General features: G+C 34.9%; 1 protein-coding gene across 1 annotated transcript in view; it reads left to right on the top strand.

Annotated features, from left to right (window-relative positions):
* The first annotated feature begins 3163 nt into the window (after positions 1-3163).
* The window catches only part of LOC139155144 (vomeronasal type-2 receptor 26-like), a 47392-nt gene continuing 23729 nt past the window's right edge, over positions 3164-26826 (top strand). The window contains exons 1-2 of the mRNA XM_070730226.1: positions 3164-3448; positions 19971-20198. Of these exons, the coding sequence (XP_070586327.1) occupies positions 3164-3448; positions 19971-20198 (513 nt within the window). The remainder of the gene's footprint in view (positions 3449-19970; positions 20199-26826) is intronic.

Below are 26826 nucleotides of genomic sequence, written 5' to 3'. Positions count from 1 at the left end.
GAGAGAAAGAGAAAGGGAGGAAGAGAGAGAGAAAAGAGATAGAAACATAGAAGTCTGACGGCAGAAAAAGACCTCATGGTCCATCTAGTCTGCCCTTATACTATTTTCTGTATTTTATCTTAGGATGGATATATGTTTATCCCAGGCATGTTTAAATTCAGTTACTGTGGATTTATCTATCACGTCTGCTGGAAGTTTGTTCCAAGGATCTACTACTGTTTCAGTAAAATAATATTTTCTCATGTTGCTTTTGATCTTTCCCCCAACTAACTTCAGATTGTGTCCCCTTATCCTTGTGTTCACTTTCCTATTAAAAACACTTCCCTCCTGGACCTTATTTAACCCTTTAATATATTTAAATGTTTCGATCATGTCCCCCCTTTTCCTTCTGTCCTCCAGACTATACAGATTGAGTTCATGAAGTCTTTCCTGATACGTTTTATGCTTAAGACCTTCCACCATTCTTGTAGCCCGTCTTTGGACCTGTTCAATTTTGTCAATATCATTTTGTAGGTGAGGTCTCCAGAACTGAACACAGTATTCCAAATGTGGTCTCACCAGCATTCTATATAACAGTATCATAATCTCCCTCTTCCTGCTTGTTATACCTCTAGCTATGCAGCCAAGCATCCTACTTGCTTTCCCTACTGCCTGACTGCACTGTTGACCCATTTTGAGACTGTCAGAAATCACTACCCCTAAATCCTTTTCTTCTGAAGTATTTGCTAACACAGGACTGCCGATACAATACTCAGATTGAGGATTCCTTTTCCCCAAGTGCATTATTTTACATTTGGAAACATTAAACTTCAGTTTCCATTGCTTTGACCATTTATCTAGTAAAGCTAAATCATTTACCATATTACAGACGCCTCCAGGAATATCAACCCTATTGCACACTTTAGAGTCATGGGCAAATAGGCAAACCTTCCCTACCAAACCTTCCCCTATGTCACTCACAAACATATTAAAAAGAATAGGACCCAGAACAGACCCTTGTGGCACACTGCTTGTAACCTGACTCTGCTCAGAATACTCGCCGTTAACAATAACTCTCTGATGTCTACGCTTCAGCCAGCTGCAAATCCATTGAATTATCCAGGGATTAAGCCCAATCTTAAGATAGGAAGGATGGAAGAGAGAAAGAAAGAGGGACAGAGAGAGAGGAAGAAAAAGGAAGGAAGGAAGAGAAAGAGGAAAGGAGAGAGAGAGAAGTAGAGAGAAAGGGAGGAAGGGAGATATAGAGAAAAGGGAAGGGTTTTTTTGCTCCATGTAGACCAAATTTTTAATCAAGAACCCACCCACCCCAATCATTGGTGTCCCTCTTTATCAATGTGAAAATCTGGTCACTTTACCACAGGTAGAAACAGTCAGATTGTAATGAGACTTGTTTCTTAAATACATTTTCATTAGGGGAAATGTAGTGAAATTGCACTCTGGGTAATGTAATTCTATATGTGACTACATCTGCACATTCCTATATTTATTGATTGATCTTCAAACACACAGGTTCAAAGGGCCTTGTGAGAATGGGCCTAAAAACAACAACAGATGGGTCTTTGCCAGTCTTAGTTATCCTATTCACTGCCTGAGGCCAGTTAGGATTTAGAGGCCAGAGCACAGACTGACCCCTAAAGGCAGCAAGAAAAACAGCTAAAGCACAAGGCCCAGTGGAGGAAGGTCCCTGACTGCTGACTGTGGAATTCTGGGTGTTGAAGTCCATTCATCTTCAGGTTGTTAAGCTAGCAAGTTTTTTCTTAACTGCTCTGTTTGTTTGGGGGGGGGGGATGTTGGTGTGTTTGTGTATGTCTCTTTGTGTGTATATATGTGTGAGAGAAAGTTTTTTTTTTAACTCTGCAAAGTTCTGGTAACTAGTTTTTCACTAAAGTTGCATCAGCCCTTTTGTGTGGGGCCTTTGAGCTTTAACTTTCAAAATAAAGTTAAATACATGTTGGCTTTAACTCAGCAGGCGGCTATTTCAGATCTGTGAGATGCTCTGGCATTAACTGGCCCCTGGGATTTTGTCTTCATGCCAAGAAATCTCAGATTTATTTTTTTCTTCAGGCATAGTTGCCATGTATTCCCTCCAGGGTCAGTTTAAAATATGGAGCTCCCAAACCTCTCATTTCTAGATGACCGGTTTAATCCCATCTCTGCCCCTGCCATTATGTGCCATATGGGGATTATTTCCCTTTCATTTCTCTCCAGAGAATTCCCCAAAGTTGAATTATCCAGGGATCTCTCCTGAGGGAGAATTATGATAAATGTTTCAGCTCTGCTCTTTGGCTGAATCCTCCAGGGGAGACTTTGGGCAGAGAAATATGGAGTTTGGGGACAGGCAGAGTCTGTGCTCTTGCATGTACGTCTCTCTTTTTTCCAGTTGAAGCTGTGTTTCGATCAGGAAAGCAACTGGGCCATATTCTACCTTCTGGAATCCTCTGAATTCTTCAAATTCTTCTTTAGGAACAGGAAGGAGATTGATTGAGTCACCCCATGAATAATGGATCTCCTTCTTCTGCTCCTGATGCTGCTTTTGTCCCATCCAGTCTCTGGGAAGCTGAGAAGGAAATGCCCGCTGAGTTTCGAGCACCAGGATGGAAAACAACCATGGAGCTTTTACAGCCCAGGAGACCATCTCATTGGTATAGTCACCAATGGAAAGGAAACACTGCATGTAAAGTTGCTTTTCAATGTGCCTCCTTCTCTTCAGTTTGTTTTCTGTGATCTGTAAGTCATTCAGGGTGATGGAATTGCGCTCCCTCCATTCTAACACTCTCCTTTTTTTCTCATCCCCCCCCCCCCATTTATTGCTATATTGGGGAAGTTGTCTAATTTCCTGAATGATTTTGATTTCCAAGGCTTCTCTCTCTTGTATGATTTTGTGAAAGACACTCAAATCAAAAAAATCTGAAAAAAAGCTGAAAGGGCTGCAGATTACTTTCATCTCTCTGTTCAATCCCTAATTTATCACTTGAATTTTATTTGAAGTAGTGGTGGAATCAGTTGTAATTTCTGTACCTCAGACAAGTTCCATATTTGTGTAACTGATCGTTGCTTTTGGTTCAATGTTAGCTTAAGGCTCAGTAGGCTCAGTAGGATTATGTATTAAAAGAAGTATTTGTTGTAATAATTTGTTGATTATAACTTTTTTTACAATAGAGATATGTATAGTTTTCAAAATGGCTTAGGATTCATTTTCAACATTCAACTGATCAATAAGAATTCCAAGCTCCTGCACAACCTCACACTGGGCTACAATGTCCATGACAACTACTATAGCACTTTCCGCACTTCTGATGCCTTGCTGGACATTCTCTCCACTGGAGAAGCCAATGTCCCCAACTACGGCTGTGGAAGGAAGGACAACCTATTGGCTCTTCTTGATAGAGTTAGAAGGGAAATCTCCATCCAGATGTCAACAGTAGGAGGCACCTACAAAGTCCCACAGGTTTGTGTGTGTTTTTCTCCACCTGGTAAACTGAGGGGTGGGTGGTGGTGGGTGAGCAACAGATGCAATCATGTCTTCTCCATGGAATTCAAGAGCTGCTTTTTTCTATATTAGCAAAAATGTCAATGTTTTACCCCATTATGTTCATGTTGAGATTAATCATAAAATGCCTGTAATGCAAGTAAGACGTTCCACAAAGAAGACTAATTAATTGGTCAAAAATATCTCTAGTTGTTGGGGCCTCTATTGGCATCTTCATTTTAGAAGACAAGACCTGTCCTATCCACTTGGATTAAAGTTGGCAATAGTAGCCTTTTATGTATCTAAAATGTGCAATAAAGAGGACTCTGGCAATTATAGACCAAATGGACTGGCAAATATTGTGGCTAAAATTTATCCCATGATCCTCTTAGTTAAACTTGAGAAAAATGCATTCCTTGCAGAAGAACCAGAAAGTTTTAGGTAAGGTTAAAAGATATATAGTTTTGATAAGAAATAATTCCTAATAATCATATATTGACTCAAATTGGTCTTGAAATATCTAATCTATATCAGTGAAGTAAAACAAGGTTTGCTGGCTTTCTAGATGTTAGTGCAGCATTTGACTCAATAGAGAAATATGGCCCTCAAAATGGAGCTCATCCTGTTGGCCCTGATCGAAGCCCTTGTTTGATAGGGAGGTTTGGGCTCAATGAAGCCACAGGAAGAAGGACCTATGCTTACCAAGCAGGGAAAGGAAAGATACATATTTGAACCCTTGTTATTCATTATAGATATGAATGACTTACTAGAACTAATGCAGGATAAAAAACAGATCATAAATAAATATTATTTCATTTTTTGACAAAAATTATTAAATTAGTGGACCAATGAAAGGCAGTGCAGGTAGTATGCAGCATTTAGATTTCAGAAAGGCTTTGACAAGGTAAACCACAACCTATTTCTTGGTAAGCTAAAAGTATGTGGGATAGAAAGCATCATGCCCAGATGGAGTCAACCTGTGGTCCTGAATGGAACTGCGTCTGCATGGAGGGAGACCAGCAGTGGGGGACCCCTAGGTTCCATTTTAGGCCCAGGACTCTTCAACATCTTCATGAATTATTTTGATGAGGGAAGAAATGGGGAAATCATCAAATTTGAAGACAACACTGAAGTGGCAGGAATAGTCAACACCCCAGAAGATAGGCTGAAGATCTGGATCGATCTAGGGAGATTTGAACACTGGGCCTATCTAACAAGATGAAATTCATTGTAGAGAAATGTAAGGTTTTACATTTAGGCTAGAAAAACCAAATGTACACTTACAGATTATGTGAAATCTGCCTCAATTGTAGTAACTGTGAGAGGGATCTTGGAGTCTTAGTTGGCAATCACTTAAACATGGACCAGCAATGTGTGGCACCGGCCAAAAATGGCAAAAACATTAGCATTAAAATCGAAATAATGTGAAGCATTAGTACCACTTTATAATGCTTTGGCAAGACCACACTTGGAATATTGCATCAAATTTTCATCACCATATTATAAAAAGGTTGTAGAGACTAAGATGATTAAGGGTCTGGAGACTAAAAAATATGAAGAACAGTTGCAGGAATTGGGTATGTCTAGTCTAGTGAAAAGCACTGGGGGTGCCATAATAACAGTGTGCAATATTTCAGGGGCTGCCATAAAGAATAGGGGAGGTCAATCTATTTTCCAAAAACCAGAAAACAAGGCAAGAAACAATGGATTGAAAGTTGAAATTAATCAAGGAGAGAAACAATCTAGAACTAAGAACACCTTTCCTAGCACTTAGAACACTTAATCAGTGGAATAATTTGTCTCCAGAAGTTGTGGGTGCTCCAACACTGGAGGTTTTTATTTATTTTTTTTCCAAATATTTTCATTAATTTTCTTTAAAATGACAAACAAACTTACAAACATTTAACATACAATGTAGGGATGTATCATCCCTGCTCTTCTCAAAAGTATAATTGCAGATACAGAAAAAGGAATACACAGTGGAATATCTAATTCAATGCTACTAATACAAAAAATATCTAGTAAAAAAGTTTAATGTCATATAAAAATTTCTAATTAATTTCAAGTCAAAAAAAATCTTTAGAAAAAACAAATTTCTATTCTATCTATGTAAACTAAATCTAATATAAATCTTAATAAGAAAAATCATCTAAAATATCTATACTTATTACTACTCTTCTTTCTTTATTTTTTTATTCTTATCTATCCATTCATAAACATTGTTCCATGTTGCGTAAAATTTGGTTTCTTCCTGTTCATTCAAGTGTCTTGTCATCATGTCCATTTCCGCGCAGTCTAATATTTTTGCAATAACTCCCTCTTCTTTGGGGATATCTTCCCCTTTCCAGTTTTGCGCGTATATAATCCTTGCCGCTGTAAAAATGTGTATAATCAAGTACAACATTTCTTTTTTATAATTTTGGTTAGTAATTCCTAGCAAACAAAACTCCGGGGTGAAATCTATTTTCTGCTTTGTGATTTCTTTTGTCATTTTTTCTATCATTTTCCAATACATTTTAGCTTTATTACATGTCCACCATTGATGGTAATAGGATCCTATTTCTTTCTTACATTTCCAGCACAGAGGTGATGTCTTTGGGAACATTTTTGCTAATCTACTTGGTGGGAGATGCCATCTGTAAAACATTTTAATTTGGTTCTCTTTCAAAGAAACTGATTTTGTCATTCTCCAGTTACACATCCAAACTTTCTCCCATGTATCTAAATCAATTTCTTTACCTATGTTTCTACACCAATGTATCATACTATCTTTTAATGTTAATTCAATATTTTTGTGGGTAATCAAATATTTATATATTTTTCCAATTACTCTGTTGTGGTTTTTAGTGATTAACTCACTTAAGAGGTTTTTACTTTTGTTAAATATGTAAAGTGTACTATCTTTCTGATATCTGGATCTAATCTGTGCGTAATGCCACCAATCAATTTGTATCCCTTCATCTTGTAGTTTAATTCTAGATTTTAATTTCATTTGATTGTCTAACAAATCTTTATATCTTATATTTCTTGTATCATTAATGGAATTTGGATGTATTATTGCGTCCAAGGGGGTAACCCAATCTGGAATTGTTAAAAAGTGGTTTTTCTTTATGTCTTTCCAGACATCAAATAAGTATTTTCTCAGCGTGTGTCTTTTAAAGTAAGAATGGTTTTTATCTTTATCGTACCACACAAATGCATGCCAGCCAAGCATGAGGTCGTGTCCTTCTAATATTGATGTTCTCATGTCCTCTAAAGTTATCCAATTTTTAATCCATGTTAAAGCGGCTGCCTGATAATATAATTTCCAATTTGGGAGCGCAAAACCCCCCCTCTCTTTTATGTCTTCTAACATATTTATCTTAATTCTTGCCTTTTTCCCTTGCCATAAAAATTTTTTAACCACGTTTGTTAAGTTTTTTAAAAAGTTAGCCCCTGGATTAATTGGGATCACTTGAAATAAAAATAATACCTTAGGTAAGATATTCATCTTGATCGTAGCAATTCTTCCCAAAAATGATATTTTTAAATTGTTCCATATTTCTAGATCCTTTTTAATTTCATTAATTAATTTTATATAATTATCATTTTTTAATGTTATTGTTTTGGCTGTTAGCCATATTCCCAAATATTTTACTTTTTTAACTATTTGCATTCCAGTAATACATTCTAAATTGCTTTCTTGTATTTTACTCATGTTTTTAGTTATAATTTTTGTTTTATTTTTATTTATTTTCAAACCTGCCACCTTGCCATATTGTTCTATTGTTTGGATTAATCTTGGTGCTGTGACTAACGGATCTTCCATTATAAAAGTCAAGTCATCTGCAAAGGCCTGGACTTTGTATATCTCTTTTCTAACTGTTAAACCTTTTATCTTTGGATCTGATCTTATTTTTATTAAGAGTGCTTCTAAAGTCATAATGAAAAGAAGAGGTGATATGGGACATCCTTGCCGCACTCCTTTATTTATTTTAAACGCTTCTAATTGTTCATTGTTTAATATAATTTTTGTCGTTTGTTCTGAATAAATAGCGTCTATTAAATTAACAAATTTGGGGCCGAATCTCATTTTATTTAATTGCATCTTTATAAATGTCCAATTCACGTTATCAAAAGCTTTTTCAGCGTCTAAGAACATTAAAGATAATATTTTGTCTGAATGTTGCTCGTAATACTCTAATACATTAATAATTGTTCTAAGATTATTTTTAATTTGTCTACCTGGAAGGAAACCATTTTGGTCTGAGTGAATTTTGCTATTTATCACATTTTTCAATCTATCTGCATATATTGCTATAAAAATTTTATAGTCTACATTCAATAAAGATATTGGTCTATAGTTTTTAATTTTTTCTTTTGGTGTATCTGGTTTGTGAATTAAAGTTATCAAAGATTCTGACCATGATTTAGGAATTTTACCATCCACTCTACATTCATTAAAAATTTGGAGCATATTATTTCTTAATACTTCATTTTCTATTTTATACCACTCTGCCGGGATAGCGTCCGGTCCCGTGGCTTTGTTGTTTTTCTGCTTTTTAATAACTATAAGGAGTTCTTCCATTGTTATTGGACTCTCCATCTTTTCTTGTTGCTCTTCTGTTATTTGTGGTAACTCTGCACTCTCTAGGTATTTAAATACGGCTTCTTCTTCAATATTATCATCTTTATACAATTCTTTAAAAAAGTTTTGAACTATATTTGCTTTTCCCTCTGGATCATATTTTATTATTCCATCTTTATCTTCTAATTTTCTAATTAATTTAGATTGTCTCTGTTTTCTCAGTTTATATGCTAACCATCTACCTGATTTATTGGCATGTTCAAAATATTGTTGCTTAGCTTTCTTTATTTTTTCCAGTATCTGATTTTGTTCTTGTAATCTAATTTTGTGTTTAATTAAATTTATTTTTTTCCCCAAGTCTTTATTTTTCACATTTTGTTGTGATAGAAACTCTAGTTGTTTTAATTCATTTATTAATTGTTCATATTTTCTTTTTCTTTCTTTATTATATTTTGCAGTGTAGGATATTGTTAATCCTCTTATGTATGCTTTAGTTGCATCCCACAAGTTCTGAGGGGTGGTATCTGTATTTTTATTAATTTCAAAAAATATTTTTAATTCCTTTTCAATCCATTCTTTATATTCTTTCTCTTTCAAAATATTTCTATTCATTTGCCAATTACGATGTTTTTTAATATTTCTCATATAGACTATAACTGGATTATGGTCTGCCCAAGTATTAACATCTATTTCTACGTCTTGTATGTACTCTGCTGTTGTTTTGGGAGCCCACACCATATCTATTCTAGTCCAAATTTTGTGGGGGTTTGAGTAAAAAGTATATTGCCTGCTGTGGGGATGCCTTTCCCTCCATATATCATTCAATAGCAATTCTGCTTTCATTTTTTGAAAAGTTGAGGGCAATAAATTCTTTTTTTTCTTTTTACAACTTTTCTTCACCCCCGAATGGTCTAATTGTCTATTTGTTATGGCATTAAAATCTCCAATAATTAACATATTTTCCAAATTTAATTCTAAAATTTTTTGATGTAATTTTTCATAAAATGCAATTTGGTCATCATTTGGGGCATATATAGAAACAATAGCAAGCGATTTGGGTTCAATATCAATCTGGACAATCAAAATTCTACCTTCATCATCACTATATAGTTGTTTGGAATTTATAGAACTCTCAACATACATTGCCACTCCTCTTTTCTTTTGGTCTGCTAACGCAGCATACATCTTTCCAATTTTATTATTTAACAATAAATTCCGATTACTCTTTTTTATATGCACTTCTTGGAGTATCACAATTTGAGCTTTTTGATTCTTAATTTTGGAAAACATTTGTTTTCTTTTTTTTGGTTCATTAAGTCCATTAACATTTACTGAAAAGATTTTTAAATCTCTCAATGTAGTCATTTGTTGTATTTCTTGGTTTCGCGTTGGGGTTGCTTTCTTCTGGCCCCTTGGTCCTGGTCCTCCACTTGTGCAAGTGCCCCCATGGCTTCGGCCTGCATTGCTTCCAGTTCTTTTGTTATCTGTTCCATTTCGCATATTCCACTGTTTTCATAAAAGTCTCTTGCTTGGTCTAGATTCTCCAATTTATATCTCGTTGATTTCCATGTCAATGATAGACCTTGTGGAATAAGCCAACGAAAAGTTATGTTTTCTTTAATCAGAAGTTTGGTCAAGAAATGATAGTCTCTTCTAGTCTATCGAACACGTCTTGGAATTTGTTTTAATATTTTTATTTCTCTGCCTTGGTGTTGTAGTTGTCCCGCTCTTGACCAATGCAATATATCATCTCTCATGCTTTTTCTTACAAATTTGATGTGAATCTCGCGTGGAAGATTAAAACGGCGAATATAGCTGTTAGAAATTCTGAAGACTTCATCGATTTCTTTTTTTATGTCATCTGGGTCCATCTGGAGGATTTTCCCAATAATGTCAGCCATAATGGCCTTTAAATCTTCATCTTTTTCTTCTATTACGTTTTGAAATCGAAGTCCATATGACGCACGTTGCATTTCCAGATGTGTAATTGATTCATCATACCCTCTGTAACGTGAAGCAGCTTTGTCCTCCAAGTGACCAATTCTTTTCTCCACCTTTTCCGCCTTTTCTTCCACTGCCTTCATTCGTACTTCATTGTCTTGCAAGGCTTGCTTAATCTCCTTCATCTGGTCTTTCATTTCACCTGTGTCAACTTTCATTTCCGCCATCTCTGCTTTGATTTCATCTCTCTGTTGTGTTGCATCTTGTTGAGATTTTAGCATAAAGTCATTTAATGTTGTTAATGTCTCTTGGATTGAAGCCAGAGATGGTTGTTTCTCCCTGTCCTTTTCCTTGGTGAACATAGTTGCAGATAAAGTCTGCTGTGCGGGAGATGGATGTGGTGAACTTTGCGGGGAAGAAATAACAGTTGTTTGCTTCTTGATTGTTTTAGTATGGGTGGAAGAACTTGACATTTTCAGATTTAAATTTAGTGTTATTTTATGTTAGCAGTATGTAAAGAGATTCTGTAAATTCCAAACCCACAGTAACAGTTATACTAAATTAATAGCAATTAATTAATAGCAATAAAAATTCTAATTCAAATAAAAGGCTAAATTTCAAATACACTTAAAATTTAAAATATATCTAATTAATGCTCAACTTGTTAATTCTTATTACTCTAATAAAAGTTTATATCAAGAAGATGTGAAGAAGAAAAGGGGAAAAAGGGGAAAAGGTTAGTTTAACACAGCAGCAAAGATAAGAAGGAAAATTCAGCAAAGTGAGAAGGAGGGTAAAAACATGTGAAGAAAGGGGGCAATCAGAGTTAAAGACTATTATTCAATTAGGAGGGACAGGGGACCAAAGACCAAAAGAAAATTTAGCAATGCATAAACAGAACCACTTGTAATATAATGTAATATAGAATTAAAATTCAAAAATTAAAATTATCAAAGGGAAAACGCAAAAAAAAACCAATTGATTGAAGATCTAATTTGTTGTCAGAAACACCTTAATGAGTACTGCAAAGGTATTCCGTTTTTTGAAGAAAGGTATAGTCTGTAGAAAATTTATAAAACTTTTTCCAAGCAAATGCAGTTTAATTTCACGAAGTTAAAATGAAGTCGGTCCGTCTCTCACAGCCCAGGAAGAAATCTCTCCGCAGTAAATCCAACGAAAATGCTGTTAATCCACAAACAACTATTAATCCAAACGAAATCCAATGGAAATAGTCCAACAGAATAATCCAAAAAAAAGTCGATTAAATAATCCAAATTTTAGAGTTCTCAAATGTAGGAAAAGAGTTTTTTTCCCCTTTATAAATGTTTATTCAGAATTTGTAGGTAAATAGTGAGCAGTCTGGTCCTTCCGCTAGAAAAATCCCAGCCCGGACTTCATTTTTCAACTTTCGGTAACCAAATGTTTCAAAAATGTTTCAAAAGAGGAAAAAAATTTTTTTTCAACCAAATAATGTCATTTTGTAAATAATAAATCCTTTAATGTCTCATTCTAAAATCTTCTAGATCTCCTTGTTTGCAAAAATTTAACAGTTCAAAACAAGTGAAAGTGGTTAGAATAAGTTCCGGCTGTTAATTCGCGCCTGGATACAATGTTGTTTTAACAACTTTCTCTTTCGCCTTCGTTTAGACTCCGATTCAATTTTCTTGTTTTTTAAACTTCTTGTTTAGCATGGAACATAGAAAAAACTTTTACCTTAATTGTAGCTTCTTTGGCAATATTCCTTTTTCGATTAGGGTTGTTCAGTTTCTCTGCTTTTTACTCTCTTGATGTTTCTTGCTTCCCACTGGTTAGGTGGGATCGCAATGGCCGTGTCCTCTTGGGAGAGGACCGGTGCTCCCTGCACCAGAGCTGCAGGATGAACCCTCTGTCCTGGAGCCTCGGCGATGGCTCCCCGGGCAGAGGGGAATCCCCTTTTCTAGGACCGAGCCATCCGGACTCGATCCGATCGCGCTGGGGCGACCTCTGGGAGGGTTGGAGGGGTCTCGAGGCAGAGCCCTGCCAAGAGACTCCGCTGCGATCCTCAGCGAAACCGGAAACTCGGATAGTATACTATCAAATACAGAGTAGATATAACAAAAACTTGGTAGAATTTGGAATTATTTGTTTGTTTATTTTATTTTATGTATGTATGTATGTGTGTGTGTGTGTGTGTGTTTGTTTGTTTGTTTATTTATTTATTTATTTATTTATTGGATTTGTATGTCGCCCCTCTCCGGAGACTCGGGGCAGCTAACAGCAATAATAGGACAGCGTATAACAATAATCCAATACTAAAAAAAATTAAAAACCCATTATAATAAAAAACCAAACATACATAGAGACATACCATGCATAAAATTGTAAAGGCCCAGGGGGAAAGGGTATCTCAATTCCCCCATGCCTGGCGGCAGAGGTGGGTTTTAAGTAGCTTATGAAAGGCAAGGAGGGTGGGGGCAATTCTAATCTCTGGGGGGAGTTGGTTCCTGAGGGCCGGGGCCGCCACAGAGAAGGCTCTTCCCCTGGGTCCCACCAAGCGGCATTATTTAGTGACGGGACCCGGAGAAGACCCACTCTGTGGGACCTAACTGGTCGCTGGGATTCATGCAGCAGAAGGCGGTCCCTGAGATAATCTGAATTAGTAAAAAAATAATATAATAGACAAATTTTTATTAGGTTCAGAAAGGAAATTTATTACCAAGATGTATAATTTTTCTTAAATTATGAAAACTTAGAAGAAATGGCAAAGGAAAACATGATTGCCTGGATGACCAACTTTGGCTACACTATTCAACTAGAAGATTGGGAAAAGATCTGGAAAGTTAATTTTAACCCAGAAAGAGGTGATGTAATTTTTTAAAAAACATATTCGGGTTAAAAAGTTATTCTAAAAATTATCCTAAAATAATTTTACTTATTCTGAGATTCCTTTGATTCCTATTTTATTTCTTTATCAAATTTTAACGTCTATCGTGAAATTATTTATGTCATGTTATCTGTCATATTACCTTTTAGAATTCTAAATCCTAGAGTCAGCCACGGAAGCTAACAAGCAAACAAATAAAACTGAAGATCTCTTACCTCAAATACAGCTTTTCCTACATAATAGAGGAAAATATCCATGATGGAAATAAAGTAAACCCTAACTAAGCTAAACTACTGTTTAATATATTAAACAAATATAATATGCGAAATATATGGAAACAAATATAAATATATATTTATAATATATATATATATATAATATGAAGTAAATAGATGAATAAGAGGGTAGAATACTCATAATAGAAATCGAAATTAATTTAAAAAAAAACAAATTTAATTGTGATTTATGCTCCCAATAAAGACCAAAAAACCTTCTATAAAAAGCTGTACCAAAAAATAATAAAAATTGAAAAGGGAAATATTTGTGTGATTGGTGATTTTAATATAATAATAGACTATGATAAAGACTATAAAGGTAAAGAAAAAAGTAAAAAGAAAAAAACAATACCAGAAGAACTTAAAGATATTATAGAGGAATTCAAATTAAAAGACACATGGAGGGAAAGACATAAAAATAATTTGAGAAACATTATAAATATTTTAGAATACTATGAGGCAAACCCTGGAAAAAATTTGGCCCTAATATTTTTAGATGCGGAAAAAGCCTTTGACAATTTGATTTGGAACTTTTTTATTAAACAACTGATTAAAATGAAATTTAAAGAGAAATTTATAAAAGCAATTAGGACAATATATTCAACACAATCGGCAAAAATTATAATAAATGACCAATTAACACAAAACATAAAAATTGAAAAGGGAGTACGACAAGGATGTCCGCTTTCCCCATTAATATTTATTTTGGCCATAGAAATTTTATTAAAACAGATAAGGTTAAACAAAAATGTTAAAGGATTAAATTTGAAAGGACAAGAATACAAAATCCAGGCGTTTGCCGATGACCTAGTATTTAACATTGAAGATCCCATAGAATCAGGGGAAGTTTTATTGAAGGAAATTAATGAATTCGGCAAAGTAGCAGGACTAAAAATTAACAAACAAAAAACCAAAATATTGACAAAAAATTTAACAAATACAGAGAAAAAATTATTAGAAGATAGATTAGGTTTACAAATAGTAAAAACAGTTAAATATTTGGGAATAAAATTAACAGCAAAAGCAATTACAATAAAAGAAGATAATTATTTGGTTTTAATAAAAGAAATTAAAAGGAAACTAGAAAAATGGAACAAATTGCCTATCTCACTAATAGGCAGAATCTCAACAATCAAAATGTCTATACTACCCAAAATTCTATATTTATTCAGAACGATACCAATTATATTAAAAAAAAGTTTCTTTCAAAAATTAAATAGAATGATTACAAATTTTGTCTGGGCTGGAAAAAAACCTAGAATTAGAATTCAATATCTACAAGATAATATTAAACAGGGAGGATTTGGGCTACCAGACTTTAAATTATACTATAACGCATCGATTACGGACTGGTTGAAAGATTGGTTTAAATTAGAAAATAAAAGGCTACTAATATTAGAAGGACACGATATGAGAACAGGGTGGCATGCCATTCTATGGGAAAATAAAGAAAAAACGCATAGTTATTTCAAACAACATATAATAAGGAATTCACTATACGCAACCTGGAAAAAAATCAAAAAAATTTATTACCATCAAATACCGAAGTGGTACTCGAGCTTGAAGGCGACGATATACCCAAACTCAAGAGAATTAAACAAAATGCTAAATTACTACCAAACACTAGAAAAAAACGGGGAATTAAAAACAAGGGAACAACTAGAGGAAATTGGAATTAAAATTGACTGATGGACTTATAATGTAATTAAATCAAAATATCAAGAGGGGAAAAATAAAGAAATACAAATAAAAGAGATAGAATTAGATAAGATAATTCTAGGCCAAGAAAGGAAAATGATTTCCAAAATATATAGATACATGTTACATCACAAAATGGAGGAACATATTGTTAAAAACAATATACATAGTTGGGGCAGAAATTTAGGTTACAGCATAAGTTTAGATAAATGGGAAACAATTTGGACTAAAAATTATAAATTAACAAAATCAACAGCTTTTAGGGAAAACACATAAAAAATGTATTACCGGTGGCACCTTCCACCAGCAACATTGGCTAGAATGTACAAAGGAATAAAACCAAAATGTTGGAGATGCAAAAAAATGGGGACCTATTACCACATTTGGTGGACCTGCCCAAAAATAAAAAAAATTTGGATCAAAATGCAGAATTGGATAGAAGAGATATTACAAATAAAGATAAATAAAAAGCCCGAAGCCTTTCTACTTGGAATTATAGATCAAAAAATTGAAAAAAATAAATATTATTTATTAATTCATATACTGACAGCAATTAGAATAGCGATAGCTCAAAATTGGAAACAACCCGAACCACCAGACGACAATTTGATAATTAACAAAATTTTAGACTGTGCTGAATCTGATGCGTTAACAATTAAATTAAAAAACAAAGAAGACTCCGAACATGATAAAACCTGGAAACACCTTTATAATTGGTTCAAGAAAAGAAATAAAACTCAAAAGAAAATACAAAATTAACAATACTTTATATCCTTTTTATTACAAAATTACAAAAGACATATATACAAAAAACCTGTTTATAAAGAAAAATCTGTATGATATTAAAGAAATGGAATATGAATGAAAGAAGGCGGATAAAAAAGAAACAAATGATTGAAGGAACAGTGACAACCTACAAGAGAAAATGGTATATACTGAGGATATAAAATGCTTCACCAGAAAATAATTTAAAATTAAAAATCATTCACAACTTACCTCCTAAAGGGGTACATAAGTACAAATATTATAAAATATATTAAGTGAATAGTTATTGTCATTAATGTACTTAAATAAGCAATTAGATGTTAAGAATCTTTTTTTGTTTGTTTGTTTATTTGTTTGTCAAATTTGTTTGTCTGTTTGTTACATGTGGATTCAGATTTGTATTAATATATGATATAAAACAGATATTGTGTGTAAATGTGTATATATATGTAATAAAAAACTTTTTAAAAAAAGAGATTTGAACTGCTGACCTTCAGATCTATAAGTCAGCTTCAGTGGCCTGCACTACAGCACTCTACCTGCTGCGCCATCCCGGCTCAACTTTCCAGCAGTTATATAATTATAATTAAAATAATTAAAATCAATTTGAAAAAAAAGAAATAAACCTATCTATCTTATATCACTATGTAATATATTCAATCTTTCTTCCTCTTTCTTTGCATGCTTCCGCCCCCCTCTTCATTGTCTAGTCTTGCTCGCTCCTCACCCCACCCACTCGACATCTTTCCGGGGCCACCGCCATTGGCTGACTCCCTCAGTGGGGCCGAGCCACCCAGGTAGGAGGGCTCGCTGGCCGTGACAGCAATGGGGGGGAAGGAAAGGGAAGCGCAGCTTTGGTGTTCATCCCCCTCCTCCTCTGACAGCCCATCTGCTGTGCTGAGTGGGTGGGCAGGGGAGCGGCGTTTGCACCAGGTGGGAAAACCTATCCGCTCCTTCCAAGCAGCAGCTGGCCCGGTGTATAGAGATGGGTCCAACCTAGCCCAACGTTTTTCCTCCCTGATGGGCCTTGGGCCTTGCGCCAGGAGTAGAGAGATTGAGCGCGCTCTGCCTCTCGGTCAGAATTGCCTCGAAAGCAGGTGAGAGAGGCAATGCCCATGCCCACCAATGGAATGGTAGAGAGAGAAAGGAAAAGAGAGAAAGAAAGGGAGAGAGAGAGAAAGAGAAAGGGAGGAAGAGAGAGAGAAAAGAGATAGAAACATAGAAGTCTGACGGCAGAAAAAGACCTCATGGTCCATCTAGTCTGCCCTTATACTATTTTCTGTATTTTATCTTAGGATGGATATATGTTTATCCCAGGCATGTTTAAATTCAGTTACTGTGGATTTATCTATCACGTCTGCTGGAAGTTTGTTCCAAGGATCTACTACTGTTTCAGTAAAATAATATTTTCTCATGTTGCTTTTGATCTTTCCCCCAACTAACTTCAGATTGTGTCCCCTTATCCTTGTGTTCACTTTCCTATTAAAAACACTTCCCTCCTGGACCTTATTTAACCCTTTAATATATTTAAATGTTTCGATCATGTCCCCCCTTTTCCTTCTGTCCTCCAGACTATACAGATTGAGTTCATGAAGTCTTTCCTGATACGTTTTATGCTTAAGACCTTCCACCATTCTTGTAGCCCGTCTTTGGACCTGTTCAATTTTGTCAATATCATTTTGTAGGTGAGGTCTCCAGAACTGAACACAGTATTCCAAATGTGGTCTCACCAGCATTCTATATAACAGTATCATAATCTCCCTCTTCCTGCTTGTTATACCTCTAGCTATGCAGCCAAGCATCCTACTTGCTTTCCCTACTGCCTGACTGCACTGTTGACCCATTTTGAGACTGTCAGAAATCACTACCCCTAAATCCTTTTCTTCTGAAGTATTTGCTAACACAGGACTGCCGATACAATACTCAGATTGAGGATTCCTTTTCCCCAAGTGCATTATTTTACATTTGGAAACATTAAACTTCAGTTTCCATTGCTTTGACCATTTATCTAGTAAAGCTAAATCATTTACCATATTACAGACGCCTCCAGGAATATCAACCCTATTGCACACTTTAGAGTCATGGGCAAATAGGCAAACCTTCCCTACCAAACCTTCCCCTATGTCACTCACAAACATATTAAAAAGAATAGGACCCAGAACAGACCCTTGTGGCACACTGCTTGTAACCTGACTCTGCTCAGAATACTCGCCGTTAACAATAACTCTCTGATGTCTACGCTTCAGCCAGCTGCAAATCCATTGAACTATCCAGGGATTAAGCCCAATCTTAAGATAGGAAGGATGGAAGAGAGAAAGAAAGAGGGACAGAGAGAGAGGAAGAAAAAGGAAGGAAGGAAGAGAAAGAGGAAAGGAGAGAGAGAGAAGTAGAGAGAAAGGGAGGAAGGGAGATATAGAGAAAAGGGAAGGGTTTTTTTGCTCCATGTAGACCAAATTTTTAATCAAGAACCCACCCACCCCAATCATTGGTGTCCCTCTTTATCAATGTGAAAATCTGGTCACTTTACCACAGGTAGAAACAGTCAGATTGTAATGAGACTTGTTTCTTAAATACATTTTCATTAGGGGAAATGTAGTGAAATTGCACTCTGGGTAATGTAATTCTATATGTGACTACATCTGCACATTCCTATATTTATTGATTGATCTTCAAACACACAGGTTCAAAGGGCCTTGTGAGAATGGGCCTAAAAACAACAACAGATGGGTCTTTGCCAGTCTTAGTTATCCTATTCACTGCCTGAGGCCAGTTAGGATTTAGAGGCCAGAGCACAGACTGACCCCTAAAGGCAGCAAGAAAAACAGCTAAAGCACAAGGCCCAGTGGAGGAAGGTCCCTGACTGCTGACTGTGGAATTCTGGGTGTTGAAGTCCATTCATCTTCAGGTTGTTAAGCTAGCAAGTTTTTTCTTAACTGCTCTGTTTGTTTGGGGGGGGGGGATGTTGGTGTGTTTGTGTATGTCTCTTTGTGTGTATATATGTGTGAGAGAAAGTTTTTTTTTTAACTCTGCAAAGTTCTGGTAACTAGTTTTTCACTAAAGTTGCATCAGCCCTTTTGTGTGGGGCCTTTGAGCTTTAACTTTCAAAATAAAGTTAAATACATGTTGGCTTTAACTCAGCAGGCGGCTATTTCAGATCTGTGAGATGCTCTGGCATTAACTGGCCCCTGGGATTTTGTCTTCATGCCAAGAAATCTCAGATTTATTTTTTTCTTCAGGCATAGTTGCCATGTATTCCCTCCAGGGTCAGTTTAAAATATGGAGCTCCCAAACCTCTCATTTCTAGATGACCGGTTTAATCCCATCTCTGCCCCTGCCATTATGTGCCATATGGGGATTATTTCCCTTTCATTTCTCTCCAGAGAATTCCCCAAAGTTGAATTATCCAGGGATCTCTCCTGAGGGAGAATTATGATAAATGTTTCAGCTCTGCTCTTTGGCTGAATCCTCCAGGGGAGACTTTGGGCAGAGAAATATGGAGTTTGGGGACAGGCAGAGTCTGTGCTCTTGCATGTACGTCTCTCTTTTTTCCAGTTGAAGCTGTGTTTCGATCAGGAAAGCAACTGGGCCATATTCTACCTTCTGGAATCCTCTGAATTCTTCAAATTCTTCTTTAGGAACAGGAAGGAGATTGATTGAGTCACCCCATGAATAATGGATCTCCTTCTTCTGCTCCTGATGCTGCTTTTGTCCCATCCAGTCTCTGGGAAGCTGAGAAGGAAATGCCCGCTGAGTTTCGAGCACCAGGATGGAAAACAACCATGGAGCTTTTACAGCCCAGGAGACCATCTCATTGGTATAGTCACCAATGGAAAGGAAACACTGCATGTAAAGTTGCTTTTCAATGTGCCTCCTTCTCTTCAGTTTGTTTTCTGTGATCTGTAAGTCATTCAGGGTGATGGAATTGCGCTCCCTCCATTCTAACACTCTCCTTTTTTTCTCATCCCCCCCCCCCCATTTATTGCTATATTGGGGAAGTTGTCTAATTTCCTGAATGATTTTGATTTCCAAGGCTTCTCTCTCTTGTATGATTTTGTGAAAGACACTCAAATCAAAAAAATCTGAAAAAAAGCTGAAAGGGCTGCAGATTACTTTCATCTCTCTGTTCAATCCCTAATTTATCACTTGAATTTTATTTGAAGTAGTGGTGGAATCAGTTGTAATTTCTGTACCTCAGACAAGTTCCATATTTGTGTAACTGATCGTTGCTTTTGGTTCAATGTTAGCTTAAGGCTCAGTAGGCTCAGTAGGATTATGTATTAAAAGAAGTATTTGTTGTAATAATTTGTTGATTATAACTTTTTTTACAATAGAGATATGTATAGTTTTCAAAATGGCTTAGGATTCATTTTCAACATTCAACTGATCAATAAGAATTCCAAGCTCCTGCACAACCTCACACTGGGCTACAATGTCCATGACAACTACTATAGCACTTTCCGCACTTCTGATGCCTTGCTGGACATTCTCTCCACTGGAGAAGCCAATGTCCCCAACTACGGCTGTGGAAGGAAGGACAACCTATTGGCTCTTCTTGATAGAGTTAGAAGGGAAATCTCCATCCAGATGTCAACAGTAGGAGGCACCTACAAAGTCCCACAGGTTTGTGTGTGTTTTTCTCCACCTGGTAAACTGAGGGGTGGGTGGTGGTGGGTGAGCAACAGATGCAATCATGTCTTCTCCATGGAATTCAAGAGCTGCTTTTTTCTATATTAGCAAAAATGTCAATGTTTTACCCCATTATGTTCATGTTGAGATTAATCATAAAATGCCTGTAATGCAAGTAAGACGTTCCACAAAGAAGACTAATTAATTGGTCAAAAATATCTCTAGTTGTTGGGGCCTCTATTGGCATCTTCATTTTAGAAGACAAGACCTGTCCTATCCACTTGGATTAAAGTTGGCAATAGTAGCCTTTTATGTATCTAAAATGTGCAATAAAGAGGACTCTGGCAATTATAGACCAAATGGACTGGCAAATATTGTGGCTAAAATTTATCCCATGATCCTCTTAGTTAAACTTGAGAAAAATGCATTCCTTGCAGAAGAACCAGAAAGTTTTAGGTAAGGTTAAAAGATATATAGTTTTGATAAGAAATAATTCCTAATAATCATATATTGACTCAAATTGGTCTTGAAATATCTAATCTATATCAGTGAAGTAAAACAAGGTTTGCTGGCTTTCTAGATGTTAGTGCAGCATTTGACTCAATAGAGAAATATGGCCCTCAAAATGGAGCTCATCCTGTTGGCCCTGATCGAAGCCCTTGTTTGATAGGGAGGTTTGGGCTCAATGAAGCCACAGGAAGAAGGACCTATGCTTACCAAGCAGGGAAAGGAAAGATACATATTTGAACCCTTGTTATTCATTATAGATATGAATGACTTACTAGAACTAATGCAGGATAAAAAACAGATCATAAATAAATATTATTTCATTTTTTGACAAAAATTATTAAATTAGTGGACCAATGAAAGGCAGTGCAGGTAGTATGCAGCATTTAGATTTCAGAAAGGCTTTGACAAGGTAAACCACAACCTATTTCTTGGTAAGCTAAAAGTATGTGGGATAGAAAGCATCATGCCCAGATGGAGTCAACCTGTGGTCCTGAATGGAACTGCGTCTGCATGGAGGGAGACCAGCAGTGGGGGACCCCTAGGTTCCATTTTAGGCCCAGGACTCTTCAACATCTTCATGAATTATTTTGATGAGGGAAGAAATGGGGAAATCATCAAATTTGAAGACAACACTGAAGTGGCAGGAATAGTCAACACCCCAGAAGATAGGCTGAAGATCTGGATCGATCTAGGGAGATTTGAACACTGGGCCTATCTAACAAGATGAAATTCATTGTAGAGAAATGTAAGGTTTTACATTTAGGCTAGAAAAACCAAATGTACACTTACAGATTATGTGAAATCTGCCTCAATTGTAGTAACTGTGAGAGGGATCTTGGAGTCTTAGTTGGCAATCACTTAAACATGGACCAGCAATGTGTGGCACCGGCCAAAAATGGCAAAAACATTAGCATTAAAATCGAAATAATGTGAAGCATTAGTACCACTTTATAATGCTTTGGCAAGACCACACTTGGAATATTGCATCAAATTTTCATCACCATATTATAAAAAGGTTGTAGAGACTAAGATGATTAAGGGTCTGGAGACTAAAAAATATGAAGAACAGTTGCAGGAATTGGGTATGTCTAGTCTAGTGAAAAGCACTGGGGGTGCCATAATAACAGTGTGCAATATTTCAGGGGCTGCCATAAAGAATAGGGGAGGTCAATCTATTTTCCAAAAACCAGAAAACAAGGCAAGAAACAATGGATTGAAAGTTGAAATTAATCAAGGAGAGAAACAATCTAGAACTAAGAACACCTTTCCTAGCACTTAGAACACTTAATCAGTGGAATAATTTGTCTCCAGAAGTTGTGGGTGCTCCAACACTGGAGGTTTTTATTTATTTTTTTTCCAAATATTTTTATTAATTTTCTTTAAAATGACAAACAAACTTACAAACATTTAACATACAATGTAGGGATGTATCATCCCTGCTCTTCTCAAAAGTATAATTGCAGATACAGAAAAAGGAATACACAGTGGAATATCTAATTCAATGCTACTAATACAAAAAATATCTAGTAAAAAAGTTTAATGTCATATAAAAATTTCTAATTAATTTCAAGTCAAAAAAAATCTTTAGAAAAAACAAATTTCTATTCTATCTATGTAAACTAAATCTAATATAAATCTTAATAAGAAAAATCATCTAAAATATCTATACTTATTACTACTCTTCTTTCTTTATTTTTTTATTCTTATCTATCCATTCATAAACATTGTTCCATGTTGCGTAAAATTTGGTTTCTTCCTGTTCATTCAAGTGTCTTGTCATCATGTCCATTTCCGCGCAGTCTAATATTTTTGCAATAACTCCCTCTTCTTTGGGGATATCTTCCCCTTTCCAGTTTTGCGCGTATATAATCCTTGCCGCTGTAAAAATGTGTATAATCAAGTACAACATTTCTTTTTTATAATTTTGGTTAGTAATTCCTAGCAAACAAAACTCCGGGGTGAAATCTATTTTCTGCTTTGTGATTTCTTTTGTCATTTTTTCTATCATTTTCCAATACATTTTAGCTTTATTACATGTCCACCATTGATGGTAATAGGATCCTATTTCTTTCTTACATTTCCAGCACAGAGGTGATGTCTTTGGGAACATTTTTGCTAATCTACTTGGTGGGAGATGCCATCTGTAAAACATTTTAATTTGGTTCTCTTTCAAAGAAACTGATTTTGTCATTCTCCAGTTACACATCCAAACTTTCTCCCATGTATCTAAATCAATTTCTTTACCTATGTTTCTACACCAATGTATCATACTATCTTTTAATGTTAATTCAATATTTTTGTGGGTAATCAAATATTTATATATTTTTCCAATTACTCTGTTGTGGTTTTTAGTGATTAACTCACTTAAGAGGTTTTTACTTTTGTTAAATATGTAAAGTGTACTATCTTTCTGATATCTGGATCTAATCTGTGCGTAATGCCACCAATCAATTTGTATCCCTTCATCTTGTAGTTTAATTCTAGATTTTAATTTCATTTGATTGTCTAACAAATCTTTATATCTTATATTTCTTGTATCATTAATGGAATTTGGATGTATTATTGCGTCCAAGGGGGTAACCCAATCTGGAATTGTTAAAAAGTGGTTTTTCTTTATGTCTTTCCAGACATCAAATAAGTATTTTCTCAGCGTGTGTCTTTTAAAGTAAGAATGGTTTTTATCTTTATCGTACCACACAAATGCATGCCAGCCAAGCATGAGGTCGTGTCCTTCTAATATTGATGTTCTCATGTCCTCTAAAGTTATCCAATTTTTAATCCATGTTAAAGCGGCTGCCTGATAATATAATTTCCAATTTGGGAGCGCAAAACCCCCCCTCTCTTTTATGTCTTCTAACATATTTATCTTAATTCTTGCCTTTTTCCCTTGCCATAAAAATTTTTTAACCACGTTTGTTAAGTTTTTAAAAAAGTTAGCCCCTGGATTAATTGGGATCACTTGAAATAAAAATAATACCTTAGGTAAGATATTCATCTTGATCGTAGCAATTCTTCCCAAAAATGATATTTTTAAATTGTTCCATATTTCTAGATCCTTTTTAATTTCATTAATTAATTTTATATAATTATCATTTTTTAATGTTATTGTTTTGGCTGTTAGCCATATTCCCAAATATTTTACTTTTTTAACTATTTGCATTCCAGTAATACATTCTAAATTGCTTTCTTGTATTTTACTCATGTTTTTAGTTATAATTTTTGTTTTATTTTTATTTATTTTCAAACCTGCCACCTTGCCATATTGTTCTATTGTTTGGATTAATCTTGGTGCTGTGACTAACGGATCTTCCATTATAAAAGTCAAGTCATCTGCAAAGGCCTGGACTTTGTATATCTCTTTTCTAACTGTTAAACCTTTTATCTTTGGATCTGATCTTATTTTTATTAAGAGTGCTTCTAAAGTCATAATGAAAAGAAGAGGTGATATGGGACATCCTTGCCGCACTCCTTTATTTATTTTAAACGCTTCTAATTGTTCATTGTTTAATATAATTTTTGTCGTTTGTTCTGAATAAATAGCGTCTATTAAATTAACAAATTTGGGGCCGAATCTCATTTTATTTAATTGCATCTTTATAAATGTCCAATTCACGTTATCAAAAGCTTTTTCAGCGTCTAAGAACATTAAAGATAATATTTTGTCTGAATGTTGCTCGTAATACTCTAATACATTAATAATTGTTCTAAGATTATTTTTAATTTGTCTACCTGGAAGGAAACCATTTTGGTCTGAGTGAATTTTGCTATTTATCACATTTTTCAATCTATCTGCATATATTGCTATAAAAATTTTATAGTCTACATTCAATAAAGATATTGGTCTATAGTTTTTAATTTTTTCTTTTGGTGTATCTGGTTTGTGAATTAAAGTTATCAAAGATTCTGACCATGATTTAGGAATTTTACCATCCACTCTACATTCATTAAAAATTTGGAGCATATTATTTCTTAATACTTCATTTTCTATTTTATACCACTCTGCCGGGATAGCGTCCGGTCCCGTGGCTTTGTTGTTTTTCTGCTTTTTAATAACTATAAGGAGTTCTTCCATTGTTATTGGACTCTCCATCTTTTCTTGTTGCTCTTCTGTTATTTGTGGTAACTCTGCACTCTCTAGGTATTTAAATACGGCTTCTTCTTCAATATTATCATCTTTATACAATTCTTTAAAAAAGTTTTGAACTATATTTGCTTTTCCCTCTGGATCATATTTTATTATTCCATCTTTATCTTCTAATTTTCTAATTAATTTAGATTGTCTCTGTTTTCTCAGTTTATATGCTAACCATCTACCTGATTTATTGGCATGTTCAAAATATTGTTGCTTAGCTTTCTTTATTTTTTCCAGTATCTGATTTTGTTCTTGTAATCTAATTTTGTGTTTAATTAAATTTATTTTTTTCCCCAAGTCTTTATTTTTCACATTTTGTTGTGATAGAAACTCTAGTTGTTTTAATTCATTTATTAATTGTTCATATTTTCTTTTTCTTTCTTTATTATATTTTGCAGTGTAGGATATTGTTAATCCTCTTATGTATGCTTTAGTTGCATCCCACAAGTTCTGAGGGGTGGTATCTGTATTTTTATTAATTTCAAAAAATATTTTTAATTCCTTTTCAATCCATTCTTTATATTCTTTCTCTTTCAAAATATTTCTATTCATTTGCCAATTACGATGTTTTTTAATATTTCTCATATAGACTATAACTGGATTATGGTCTGCCCAAGTATTAACATCTATTTCTACGTCTTGTATGTACTCTGCTGTTGTTTTGGGAGCCCACACCATATCTATTCTAGTCCAAATTTTGTGGGGGTTTGAGTAAAAAGTATATTGCCTGCTGTGGGGATGCCTTTCCCTCCATATATCATTCAATAGCAATTCTGCTTTCATTTTTTGAAAAGTTGAGGGCAATAAATTCTTTTTTTTCTTTTTACAACTTTTCTTCACCCCCGAATGGTCTAATTGTCTATTTGTTATGGCATTAAAATCTCCAATAATTAACATATTTTCCAAATTTAATTCTAAAATTTTTTGATGTAATTTTTCATAAAATGCAATTTGGTCATCATTTGGGGCATATATAGAAACAATAGCAAGCGATTTGGGTTCAATATCAATCTGGACAATCAAAATTCTACCTTCATCATCACTATATAGTTGTTTGGAATTTATAGAACTCTCAACATACATTGCCACTCCTCTTTTCTTTTGGTCTGCTAACGCAGCATACATCTTTCCAATTTTATTATTTAACAATAAATTCCGATTACTCTTTTTTATATGCACTTCTTGGAGTATCACAATTTGAGCTTTTTGATTCTTAATTTTGGAAAACATTTGTTTTCTTTTTTTTGGTTCATTAAGTCCATTAACATTTACTGAAAAGATTTTTAAATCTCTCAATGTAGTCATTTGTTGTATTTCTTGGTTTCGCGTTGGGGTTGCTTTCTTCTGGCCCCTTGGTCCTGGTCCTCCACTTGTGCAAGTGCCCCCATGGCTTCGGCCTGCATTGCTTCCAGTTCTTTTGTTATCTGTTCCATTTCGCATATTCCACTGTTTTCATAAAAGTCTCTTGCTTGGTCTAGATTCTCCAATTTATATCTTGTTGATTTCCATGTCAATGATAGACCTTGTGGAATAAGCCAACGAAAAGTTATGTTTTCTTTAATCAGAAGTTTGGTCAAGAAATGATAGTCTCTTCTAGTCTATCGAACACGTCTTGGAATTTGTTTTAATATTTTTATTTCTCTGCCTTGGTGTTGTAGTTGTCCCGCTCTTGACCAATGCAATATATCATCTCTCATGCTTTTTCTTACAAATTTGATGTGAATCTCGCGTGGAAGATTAAAACGGCGAATATAGCTGTTAGAAATTCTGAAGACTTCATCGATTTCTTTTTTTATGTCATCTGGGTCCATCTGGAGGATTTTCCCAATAATGTCAGCCATAATGGCCTTTAAATCTTCATCTTTTTCTTCTATTACGTTTTGAAATCGAAGTCCATATGACGCACGTTGCATTTCCAGATGTGTAATTGATTCATCATACCCTCTGTAACGTGAAGCAGCTTTGTCCTCCAAGTGACCA

Source organism: Erythrolamprus reginae, assembly GCF_031021105.1.
Source record: "Erythrolamprus reginae isolate rEryReg1 chromosome 13 unlocalized genomic scaffold, rEryReg1.hap1 SUPER_13_unloc_12, whole genome shotgun sequence".
NCBI classification, from domain to species: Eukaryota; Metazoa; Chordata; class Lepidosauria; order Squamata; family Dipsadidae; genus Erythrolamprus; species Erythrolamprus reginae.
Note: the sequence above shows the minus strand (reverse complement) of the source record. Positions and strands in the feature narration are given on the sequence as shown.